This window comes from Rhamphochromis sp. 'chilingali' (genome assembly GCF_963969265.1).
Source record: "Rhamphochromis sp. 'chilingali' genome assembly, chromosome: 17".
Classification (NCBI taxonomy): domain Eukaryota; kingdom Metazoa; phylum Chordata; class Actinopteri; order Cichliformes; family Cichlidae; genus Rhamphochromis; species Rhamphochromis sp. 'chilingali'.
Genome location: NC_137944.1, coordinates 21276189 through 21289428, shown reverse-complemented (window position 1 = coordinate 21289428; position 13240 = coordinate 21276189). Strand labels below are relative to the sequence as shown.

General features: G+C 40.0%; 1 protein-coding gene across 1 annotated transcript in view; it reads left to right on the top strand.

Annotated features, from left to right (window-relative positions):
* Positions 1–13240, top strand: part of csmd3b (CUB and Sushi multiple domains 3b) — a 416246-nt gene that overhangs the window by 216585 nt on the left and 186421 nt on the right. Inside the window, exon 5 of the mRNA XM_080862956.1 lies at positions 10758–10965. Coding sequence (XP_080719082.1) covers positions 10758–10965 — 208 coding nt within the window. The remainder of the gene's footprint in view (positions 1–10757; positions 10966–13240) is intronic.

Genomic DNA, 13240 nt, shown 5'->3' with positions numbered 1-13240 from the left:
GGAAAACTGAATGTGAGACTTTGTGCTTAAAATAAAGGGAGGGGGCAAGTTGCATTTTATTTTGTAGATCCTCAGTAAAAATAGGTTGCATTGGAATGTTTATTTTTTTTATTTCCAAATGAGATTGTGTGAGTTTAAAGTTGCATTTATGTAGTTATTTTCATTGTAAAGCTTATATGCTCAATGATGCTGGACTCTATCCAAAAGCAAAGTTGAATTCTGTTCACAATGCCAAAGTTTCTCTTAGTTTGGCAGACGCAATGGCATTGCCTGTGAGGTCTTATTCTTATACATCCATATCCACTTAACGGGCTCTGGCATGACTGAATTGTGAAAGTGACATTGAGACCGCGAGTGAAATTGCGTCCTCTGTATAGTTAGGCAACAAGGCACACAGAGTACAGCTGTGTGATGAAGATCATGTGGTAATGTTTCAGAGCAGAGGCTAATTACTTATACATAACTACCTAACCCTAACCCATTTATGTGGACGTATACCTGTATATTTCATGTGTATTCGGTCATTTATAGTAGGTAAGCTTAGGTATGAAAGGTATAGTAGGGGTGGTGAGAGAGAAAGAAGGGTGGCTATATATTCGACTTTACAGTACAAGGGTGGGGGCAAGAGGTTGATGGATGGGTGGATGGATGTAGATAAGAGAGCAGAAGGGATGGATGGATACAGCCTGAAGACAGAGGGAAAGAGAGGATGATGTAGATGGCCCATAATCCTTAGAGGCTGACAGCACACGGGGTCTTCTGTGATTGAAGTCTGTGTGAGTGTGTGTGTGTGTGTGTGTGTCTGTGCGCAAATCTGATGGTGATAGTGATCTGCCTATCAAAGTGATGCAGGAAAGGAGATGGAGTTATGGGACAGAAGGAAGGAAAGGGGGTGGAGGGGTTGCGGGGGGTGGGGGAGGTGGGATAGACAGTGAAAGGAGGGGAGAGGAAGAGATGAGGCCAGAAAAGCCATTAAACGTAAAATCAATCAGCAGAAAGACAGCGCGAGAGAGTAAGAGATGGAGAGTGAAAAGCAAAGGGAGTAAGATCTTAAAGAAAGACACAGGGAGACAGAGAGGGATAAAGAAGGAATCCTCAGATGACTGCGATATTGATGACAGCACAGTAGGGAAGACGGGATGAACGCATGGGAGAGAGGGAAGCAGGATAAGGAGGCTAAGAACGAGTGATCAAAGCACCCCGGGCCATGTGAGAGGAGTGAGAGAGAGTGAGATGGAGAGTTGGAGGGTGAGGGGGATGATGAGGAAGGAGATGGTAGAGTGAGTGGGGATGAATTTGAAAAAGAGAATGAAGTATAAAGTGTGTGTGTGTGCGTGTGTCGGTGTTGGTGGGTGGGGGCTTAAGCTGTTTTCACATACGAACTGGAAAATCAGGTTGGGACATTGTCTGAAAATGTCCTTTCTCACAAACCTTCTGATGTGTTACTGTACTGGTTTGGTCCTTGAAGGACACAGACTGAACACTCGCTAGCTGTAAATTCATCGGACATTACTTGTGCTGTTCTCACACTATTGGACATCACACTAGAGAGCTCGACAGTTAAAGACTGTTGAATATCTGATCTGACCGCGTTAGACATTTGTGTTCTCACATGCACTGCTGATGTGTAATGTCTGGACAAGTTTGGGACTGCAGCGCGTGGGAGAAACAGCTTAAATGAGCCGAGGGCAGTGGAGGACATGCACTGTTTTACTACGAAAAATAATCTTCATGCAGCAAAGGGAAGAGGAGGGGTGTATAGCAAGCGGAGACCAGTAGGGAAGAAAAGAGAGATGGTGTTACAACAACAACCAGAGAGGGAGCGAGAGGCGGAAAGGCAAAGAAAAGGCCAGTACCAACTCACTGATGTGATAAGAAATGAAGGCAACATGGCAAACACTACCTCTCTTTCCCTCTCACACGCTAACACATAAAGCACCCTCTTCCATACACACACACACGCACACTTTCCCTCCTCCTGTGGGTCAGTGCAAGTGCACTGGGGCATGAGTATGTGTTGCGCCTCCCCAGGTTACTGTCTGAAATAAAAGCGGAGAAGAGATCACAGCAGTGCACACAGACAGCAAAGCAGTCTCTGCCTATAGATTTATTTAGGTTGATCCTCCGTGATGGGATCATAAGACATTTCTTCATGGTTCTTTGTGAATCTCTCACCTAGAGCTGGGCGATAGAACGATAACGATATGTATCGCGATATAACTTTTACTCGATAGAGAAATTAAGCTATCGCGATAGGCCCCGCCGCTCTTGTCCCCCCCCCACCCCAAAAAAAAGGTCAGCCAATCCAAATTAAGTAGCGCAGAGCCGAACCAATCACAGCCGCAGCGTCACGTCGCGTGACTTGTTACGTACAGCACAAGTGCCAAGCCGCGCGTGTGTTTGTTTGGGAAGCAGCCAGCGGGTAATGGAGGAAATGAGTGTGCCGACTAGAAAAATCAACCGAGCGTGACCGAAGAGAAAACAGATGACGGTTCCAATGCCGGAGAGATTGTCGAACGGAAGAGCCATAGAAGTTCCGTAGTGGGAAGGTATTTCGGCTATTTCAAGTCTGACAAAAAACAGAGTAGCGTGCACTGCAAATTGTGCCGAAAGCAAGTCTGGAAATACAATAAACTGGTGCATGTGTCACACTGTGCGCCACGTTATTGTTTCGGTGAAATGAATTTCTACAATACTGTTACTGTTAATTCTACTCTCTGCAGTGTTTAAATGCTTACATATACACACAGTTACTGTCCGTCCACACATACGACTCGGTTCTGCTTCTATGCCGCAGCTTTGTTTACTTTTTCCCACCGAGGCTTCTAGACTTCTGATTGGCCAACATTTCTGCACGGTTAGGAATCTAGCGCCACCTGCTGCTTTGGCATGTTCATAGCAGCGTTTTCCTTCATTTCTGCCTTTATGTGTGGACGGGATTATTTTTTAAAACGAAAACGGAAAATCTCCGTTTTCAAAAATACCCGTGTACGTGTGGACGTAGCCTCAGTCTCTGACTGGAAGCGCTAATTCGTCATTCGGCTTTTGTCAGACTAAAGTAACTGTTAAAACTGTTTGAAAAGCTAAGCTATACAACAAGGAGAGATTGAGAATTTCCTTTTAGTTCTCAGTTTATTTGATATTGACAAAAGTTAGTCAGTTTTGTCTGTTCTTCTGTAAAACAAACTAAGATTTATTTTTAGAATTAATATTTTGTTTCTAAGTGGAATTGACAATTTAGTCTGTTTCGTTTTTCGTTCTATTTTGAAACTTAAACGCTTTAGCGGCTGCCTTTTGTGTAGTTTGCAATATTTGCCTTTATTTATCTGAAAAAGTCTCATGTTCCTTAAGTACATCTACCCTGTTGAACTTATTATGGGAAATAAATATTTAAATCAAAACAAGCTGCTGATTATTTCACATTTTACTTGTGAGCAACGGCACATTTAAATCTTACAAATATAGTTATTTGGCTTATATCGTGATAGATATCGTTATCGCCTGAAATGAAAAAATCATTTCGTGATATGAAAAAATCTGATATCGCCCAGCTCTACTCTCACCTGTAGTTTGTCATTTGAAACAAAGTTCACCAGCAAGTGTTAATCAATCAAACATCAGATGTCTAAAAGCACAACAGGCTAAAATATGCACCCAACCACAATCTTGGGGCCTTACTGTTGTGTTAGCACAGGTTAATGGAGTTGATGATTTTATGTGGATCTTATTTCTACCCTCCATGGGTCTGAATGTTGTTGTGTACACAGCACCTAAAACAAAACCAGTGTCATGATATACTCGTGATGTGCAAAATGCATCAAATTAAACACCTATTGCTAATTATTAGCTATATGCAGATCTGTTCATGGATGCTGATTCATCCATTTATTTTTCTTTAGATAAGTGAGCAGCATGGTGGCACAGTCTTAAATGTGTACTTAGATGGTGCTTATGTAATTTAGATGAGCACTCAAAACACTTTTTACTACAATCGTCATTTGCACTTTTTTTCTATACATAAGCCTTTTGTCTAACATTCACACGCACACTAAATGATTGGAGGCAACTGGGGGTTCAGGATCTTGCCCGAGGATACTTCGACTGGAGAACCTGGAGAATTGATCCACTAACCTGTACTACCTCCTGAGCCACAGCCTTCCCCACAGTAGTTACTGCTGTTGCCTCACAGCAAGGGGTTCAAATCCAGCCTGGGGTCTTTCTGTAGGTGATTGTAGGTGATTTTAAATTGACCATAGGTGTGAAAGTGAGCGTGGATGGCTATTTGTCTGTGTTAACCCTGCAACAGACTGATGACCTGTCCAGGGTGTACTCTACCTCTCGCCCCATGACAGCTGGAATAGGCTCCTGTGACCCTGGTTTAGATAAGCAGAAGAAAATGGATGGATAGATAAGATATGATCTGGAAATAACCATAGCTCTTGATATAATAGCTTTAGGCTGACTGTTACAGACAGGTGTTGGTTCAATCTTAACAGCGTTTTTAATTGATATTTAAAAAATAATCATTATCAGTCACTTCTACTAATAATGTAATAATCAACCACATTTATTTTTTGTGTTCAAGTGAGCTTATGTGTTGCCTGTAGGTGCAGCAATCTCTGTGTTCCTTCATTATCAGGAAATATTAAATTAAAAGCTTAACTGATTTACAATCTTGATCAGACTCATTTGTAATAAAATTCTATTTTCGATCTCACTGAAGTTGTTGGCTCAAAATGAAATAATAAAGCTAGTTAGTTTTGGGCATTGTACAGAACAGAGTTGCCTAACCAGAACATATGGCCCTTTATCACTGGTGATTGATGACACAGCCGCTCGTATCATCAGCTGGCGCGAAGGTCAAGAACATTTTTTGACAATTTCGCAGCAGTACAATAGAGGCGATGAGTAACTTTTAACTGCAGTAAGCCAAGGCAAATGCAAACGGAGGAGAGACGCTCTGGCAGCTAATAATGAGATCCCAAGTGCTGTCTGGTGTAGTCACCCAAAGGTGTTGTTCCAAGGCATCTTTTGTCTTGGTCAGTGTCGGAGGATTGATGTGCTAGATTGCATCACATAATCCTGAAGTACAACCTTTAAGGCTTAACATTCTCAAGAGAGCTGTTTGATGAGGGGAAATAGAAACGTTTGATAACGTTTCATGACAAAGTGTTGAGCCTGCAGTTATAGGAAAAAAAATGTGATTGAATGATGTTAAACTTTTTTTGACCGGCGTATTGAAAGAGATAAATGAATCATTGCAGGTCTTTGAAGAACATTATGTAATTTCTGAAAGTGAAAATAATTATATGCAACCTTTATCTGAGAAGACGTGATAAAGGATTTTGGGAGTTTTGTGCTTGTTTATAATTAAGGAAATACAGTTTGAGCCAGTGTCTCACTATAATCTGGACCACAGGAGTGTTGAGCTACTGTTGCTCCAACAGTAGCTCAACACTTAAAGGGAAATAAGGAGAGCAGGCCAAGACAGCTCAGTGGGTAAAGCAGATTAACGAATCGGGCATTTTTTTTAGTTAGTTAAAGGGTTAAAATGAGAAAAACTTACATTAATTATGCTGCATTCCTTTTATACTGCAGCTGAGATAGACCAGGGAGCGGTAGGAGATGTAAGGTTAGGCACGGTAATATTTAACACTGTCACACAGATGTGTCATTATGATTGATCAGGCAGGAGCAAGCAGTATCCAAAATTAGCAGGTGCAACAAGGAAATCTGACTAGTTTCATGCCATGTCTGCTGCACACTAACAGAAGGTAATCAGAGTTGGCTATAGGTGTCACACCCTCCCCTGTGAACACGCAACAAATGTCTCTTTTTATTAGAGCAGCTGTTCCTGAAGCGGTCTCTGACCAGGCCTGCCATTACTAGATGACACACAACAGATTTAGTGAGGATCCTAAATGCATCATGTGTCAGCTAAAATGATGGCTTTCATAATGAGTTACAGGCTCCATATTTTCATACAATAATGATAAATTTGTAAAAAGGCTTTTGTCAAAGCATCTAACAGCAAGCTTTGACAATAAACAATATAATATTCATAGTATATACAGTGCTCTGAAAAATGTGTTTGCCCCTCTCTGATTTCTTATTTGTCGCACTTACATGTTTCAGATCATCAAAAAAATGATATTAGACAAAGATGTGCAGTTTTTCTATTCTGCTGTGGGAAAAAGTAATTGTCCTTGGTTGTTCAATCATGAATTAACTGTGATGAGACACATGTTTTGAAAAAAACTGAGTCCAGCATCATGAGCCACTCCCAGGTCTGATTACTGCCAGACTTGTTTAATCAAGAAACCACTTAAACAGAAACTGTCTGACAAAGTGAAGTAGCCTAAAAGAGCTCAAAAAGGAACACATAATGCACTATCCAGAGCAATTTCTAAGTCTTTGGGACTCTACTGAATCACACTGAGAGGCATTATTAACACATGGAGGAAACTGGTGAACCTTCCCAGGAGCGGCCAGCCTTGCAAAATTACTCCAACAGTGAATCAATGGCTCATCCAAGATGTCCCAAAAGACCCCAGAACGACATCTAAAGAACTTTAGGCCTCACTTGCCTCAGTTAAGGTCAGAGTTCACGGTTCAACAATAAGAAAGAGACTCAGCATAAATGGCATCCATGGGAGAGTTGGACCAAAAAGAACACAAAGGGTTGTCTCACATTTGGCAAAAAACATCAGCAACTCGACCTTTGAGTGTCTTAAAATAAACAAAATGAAGGTTTTGAAGTGTCGTACTCAAAATCCAGAATTAAATCAGATCGAGATGGTTTGGTATGACTTTAAACAGTTCGGCCATGCTTGAAAACCCCCCAGTGTGGCTTAATTATAACAATTCTGCAAAGAAGAGTGGGACAAAAATTCTCCATAACAATGTGAAAGACGTATTGCCAGCTACCACAGAAGCTTGATTGCAGTTTTTCCAGCCATGTGTAGCACAATCAGTCATTAGGTTTAGGGGGCAATTACTTTTTTACATTGGGCCAGTTAGGTTTGGATAACCGTTTCCCATCTGAGAAATCATAATTTACAAATTGCAATTTGTATTTACTCTGGATATCTTTGTTCAATATGAAAATTAGTTGCTTGGATGATCTGAAATGTGAAAGTGTGATAAATATACAGAAAATGCAACACAGCACTGTATGAAATAACACTGTCTTTTGTTATATGTAGTCAATAATACTATAGTTTTCGTTCGGATGCTAATTGGCAGACAGCTTCCAGCTCTTTTAAATCACTTTCTTGTCTGTGGTTTGTGAAGTGCTGCAGCAGCAAAACTTTATTTGATGTGAGCTGCTGCCTCCAATCATCACACAGCACACTGCTGGGATGTTTTTCAGGGAGTGCTGCAAACTCATCAATTCTAGATTCAGTTTAATTTGTCTGAATCCTACGTTTTTAACATCTCTATATGGACACATGTTCTTGCAAATAAGATAACTTATGGTTTTGGTTATTGCATTTGACTCTGTGGAGTTATCAGCTCATGTGCTCTGGAGACTAGCGTTGTTGTTACTGGTCTTAAATTGACTGCTTGTGCACCTTCCTTTACTGTGACTGCGAGTGCCATTTATCTTTGTTTTGACAAGGTGTCGCTTTTAAAAGTGAGTTATAAAGTTTTCGCTACTTCGAGTATACAGGGGTGTGGGATATGTTTTGCAAACTGTAGATGTTTGATGTATCTTACATTGCTTCGGTACTGAAACTGGCCAGCGAGCTACTTCTGGATGCCTAATAATAAGCTCAGGAGATACTAATAAGGGAGGCTGTGCGACTCATACACAGGGGACACAAACAGGAAAATGCTGTTTTGCTATCTTAAAACAATTGTTCTTTAATATCCAAATTTTTATTATTTTTTAAGGAAGTCAGACACATCGGACAAATATAGTTGCTACATCCTAGTTTAGTAACATTTACTGCATTCATTTAAATCGAGCATTTATATTAAAGCACACAATTTTATATTCTGCAGATCAATGCAAGCTTCTTTGTTTTCCTTTTACAAGTTAATTTCCTTTTGCTCAATAAAACGCACATCAGTGCACCTTGAGGATATTCCACCTGTCTGTCAGCCGTCACATCACTAAGCCGGAGGGCTGGTGGAGGTGTGTGCGTGGGCGTGCACGTCTGCCTGTATGTGTGCGTGGCTGCAGGTGTGTGTCCACTGGTGCTCGTGGACGCCCTGCTGTTGTCATGATAAACCAGTGACAGCTGTCATCCTGCAAGCAGCTCATTCCCATGGTGTGGAAACAGGCACACGCACACACACACACACACATACAATTACACAAGCATACGCATACACAAACAGATCACTGTTCATTGCACTCCTGCAAATGTGATGGGGTCTCAGCAGGTCTTGGTTCGGTGTGTTGGGTCATTTACACAAATCTCCTTACCTGTCGAGCTGAGGAATGAGAGTCTGCCTGGATAACTGAATGGTCTGTCTGTCAGTGCCTGCCCTGCCTGCCTGCCTGCTTGTCTGTCTGTCTGTCTATTTGTATGACTGACAGGTTCAAGGGCCTGTGTGAATTGTGTTAAATTAATAAATTGTTAACAAATTAATAATGCATGTCTGTGCTTCATTCTCAGCACATCAGCACCTGTAGTTCGGGACAATGCACAACATTTTATTTCCATCTCAGCAAATGTGGAACACCGCTTAATGTTTTGACACAGGCACCATTACTAATGACACAGAATCAGTGGAAATGTGTATTGTTCCTAACTTCATACTCTGATCTATTAAAAAAAGGAGTCTGGGTCTATTTTAAAATTCATTTTAACCACTTATTTGATTCATTCTGTTTCTCATTTCCTGTCTGGTGCTGTTTGCACCAACACTTTGCCTAATTCAATCTGATCTCTATTTTTGTTTGCTTGTTTGTTTCACTATATTTCTGTTTGTCTCTATTTGTTCCTATCTATTTATGTTCCCCTGTTAGCCTCTTTGTATTTCCTGTCTCTACTCAGTGTTCTGTCCGATTTCTAGTATCTTTTAGTAACGTTTCTATTCATTTCTATGGGTCACCATCTGTTGCTAGAGTCTGTGAGTCTTTGACCAAAGTTATTCTCTTCACCCATCCTGTGGGTGGAGCGTGGTTTGGTCCCTACCTTATCTCTGTCATCTGTACATGCATCCCCCCCGGGGCAGCACTGCCTGGATGAGCCAGAAAAAGCGTGCATGTATACCTGACAGTGCCTGTCTACACTCTTGTAAAGGATATGTCTTTTTCACTATATCAGTGAGTGCAGTTTAAGGGACGCGCATTTGGTATTCCTCTGTCGTGTCTGAAATTGAACTATGTCAACATGGGAATTCCATTTAATTGAGTGTCATCCCAAATTGCACTTGCTGGTATGTACGAAAACGCATGTCTGCTTTAAGAGTGTGCTACATGCAGTATTGCCTCTTTTATGTATATAACTATAAATTATACAGGTATAATTTATACCATGTTTAAAGTTTGACGCTCTCCGAAAAAAAGGTTCAACATTGTATCTTTTCTCACTGTGATACTGGCAACGCTCAATTTGCTTTTGATAAATACTGTTTAAAATGCAAAAAATAAGCATTTTCTTTGTAATATCCTGAAATGAATTGGGTATTTAAAACATATGTGTAGATAAAAGTATTTTGAAAAAGTGAATTGAGCACACTCTTCTGAAATAAGCTCCCATACAGCCAATGTCCCAGTGACACAACAAGGTCCAATGTAGTATGTTTTTTTCTCACTGAGTGTATCTGTATAAATTATATGTGTATAATTTATGCCGTGTGCACAGCGCAATCCATGTGTCTTTATCTGTTATACAATAATCAGTACTACTGTCAATTTGACAATGCTCGAAATCAGATGTGATCACCAATTAAAGAAAATCAGGCAAATCGATTTTCACATCTGTTCCATATGTTTTGAACCAAATCAAGGTTTAATTGAAAGATTAACTTTAAAAAAGCCAATTGGGAAACATTTGAATCTAAAGTTCCTAGGTGGTGATTGGAGGAGACGAGAGCGGAGCTCAGGAATTGGAGAAACTGGAAACTTACCCTATTATTGGAGGAGAAGACAGCAGCTCTGGGTGTGACAGGAACTGCAGCCTAACCCTTAAACCCCACTTCTAATTCTAACTGGCTAAAAAAAGCAATAATTTTCTATGACATGTACAGACTTAAAGGCAGATAACTTATAGTCCATAAAGGGCTGTTCAGAGTATCTACTGTACGTGCTAATTTTCATATCTGAAATGCAATGTGAGAGCTCCATATTTCCAAAATATGGTTTTAACATGACTTTACAGTTGATGTGTCATGAGAAAGTTATCCATCTCTAACAATCCAGACACAGCATAACAATCACACTGTAGAGAAAAGAGTGAACCTGTAAGACTAAAAATTACAGTGACTGAGAAAAATCACTTCTTAGAGGGAGAGAGTTGGGGAGTTGGGCTGGCTGAACTTTAATCTGTAAGATTGATTAAGAAATAATGTTAGCTATATTGAGAATGAGATCTTAATTGCTAATTTGGTAAACAGACAGAATCGATTATACTAAATTGTCGATTGTCTCACCCAGTCTAATATAGCTGTGAAAATTAAAACAATTTATTCCAAAAGCAAGAAATTCAATTTAAAAAAAAAAAAAAAAAAAGTCCGCCCCTCGGTCCCTCCTCCTCTCCCTAATCCAGGTTTTCTATTTGTCACTCTGATTTGATTGACAGCTGAGGACACATGTGGGGGCACTGTGAGGGGCGGCAGTGGGGTGGTGACCAGTCCCGGTTACCCCGGCAACTATGGTAACCAAGCCGACTGTACTTGGATCCTATTGGCCGAACCTGGAGACACCATCTCTGTCATCTTTACAGACTTCCAGACAGAGGAAAAGTATGACTATCTGGAAGTGGAGGGATCTGAACCACCAACCATTTGGTGAGTCGTTGTATTCACTTTGCCATGCATGTGTTTATGTCCCCATCAAGGTATTGCTGGGAAAAAGAATTGCTGACTTCTTAAGTTGCAGTCGTTAATTGCAGAATGAAAACGACCTACAATTTAGTGTTAAATTGGGAGAAAAAGAGGTGCATGCAATCAGTCCTGTGAGCAAAATGAAAGCAAGCTGTAGATGCTCTTATTGCAAAAAATGCCTTTTATGACAAGCAGTAAATGGTGGCTCAAACACTTACCAGTAGAGCTTCATAGAACCTGCAGCTGGCCAGTAAAATAAAGAGTATAGCGGTTACAAGTTCCTGGTATATTTGTTGTCTTGTATAAAAAGTGGTGCTGGTTAAAAATTTAACTTTAAAAAAACCTATTTGGTTGACATTTGAGATCTGACATTTCTGCAAAAGCAGGTGTAGAGACGTAGTTGCTGAGTTTATGGTTCAATTCAACCACACTTGGAGTACGGTAATAAAAAGTTAGAATGGGTAATAAAAATAAGCTAGAACTCAAGTAAGAACAGGTAATAAAAAGAAAACATTATTATAGATATAAAAGTACAGTTTTTATGGCTTGTTTTGGAGGTATAACAGTTTTGACCTGTGACCTGTGTAAGTGTGTGGGCAACAGTTTCATGTACAATATTTGTGCATGATACTTGTGTACCTCACAGGAATTAACCGATCTGTGCTAGTTTTATAACCCCATGTTTTCAGATGGTTCACTCATAACAATATTTTATCGCTCTGGCTGTTTATTGATTGTTGTTAAATTAGAGTATTGATCAACCATTGCCTTTGCTGTAACCAATTTGAATCTAATCATGCCTTCGAATTGGAGTGTAGGCATGCCTGTGTTGTTGGAAGGAAGTAATAATAGCCAGCTACCTGCTTTTAGGAAAGTGTAGGTGTATCTAGACAGGCGCTCACTTGTGTGATACTTGGAATTATGTTAAATGAAGTCAAGCTATGCTGGTCACATTTCACACATATCCCAAATTGTGATAGTCGCTATATATATAACTTTTAAGATGACACATTAAAACTAATATTTACATATTTAGGAGAATGCATTAAAAGCAAAAGAACAACATACAAATATTAGCCTGTAAAAACTAGCTTTACAAAAGCCATAAGAAGTCTCCAGTGATGTGTTCTGCCAGTTTACTTTCTTGTACTATAGAATGAAATATGCATTGATGTACTTATGTTATCATGCCCGATGGCCACAAATTCACAGTGAGGAAAAAAAAGAACACTAATATTTTCAAATACAATTAAATAATTTGTAACAAATTTTCAGCAAGCATAAAGCCATTTAGGTAATTTGTATCTTGCTTTCACTTTAAACCAGAGGCAAATACAGAACCTTACTGCTGTAAAAACTCACCTTCTAAGAATATTTACAACCACTATTTATGGCTCAGTTAGCTTGTTGGCCTTTGGGGGAAAATGTGGTGCTGGCTGGTAGTGTGTGATTTAGTCTGACTGCTGTCTTGGCTCACGTAATATATTACTGTTTAGTTATTTACTTGCTGAATTAACTCTGGAGTCACATACTAAGGTCGCTGCATAGGTTGATTTTCTCATATCATGGGTCTTCTCTGGCAGTCGGGTTGGTCATGCGGTTATAGTTTTCTACTGAGAGGAAAACAGAGACAATCTGGTGTACAGCCTGGAACAAAACTGTTACCAACCTGTCCCGATGCCAATAGAAGCACCTGCTAAACATTTACAGTTGAGGTTTTCTTTGAGGTCAGTGTTTTCTGACAGCCCAACAAGTTTTGATGCATTACATTTAGCACATGTTTAAAAATATCTGTCAGTCCGGTGGATAAATGTATAGCTGAAAACCAGGAGGGACTTAGCATGTCGGTTCTAGGTCTGCATTTCAAACAAAGTATCATACATTGCTGTGCAAAGTCTTGAGGCACCCCTTATTTCTTTATTTTTTGCCTTGAAAATGGGAAACAGGTGCAGCACATTTATTTATTTTATTTATTCTTCAGCACAGCCGGAACTCTCTTAGGTAGCTTTCTTGTAATTTCTTGAAGTAGTCTTCAGGAATAGTTCTCCAAGCTTCTTGGAGGACATTTCAATTCTCTTTGGATGTTGGTGGCCTTTTGTTCTGCTCTCTGTCAAGATGACCCCACAATGCTTCAATAATATTGGGGTCTAGGCTCTGGGGGGTTTTCTATCCAGTATACTTTTAGTGCATTGGTGATGTGTTTGGGATCATTGTCATGCTAAAAAAAAACAAACAAAAA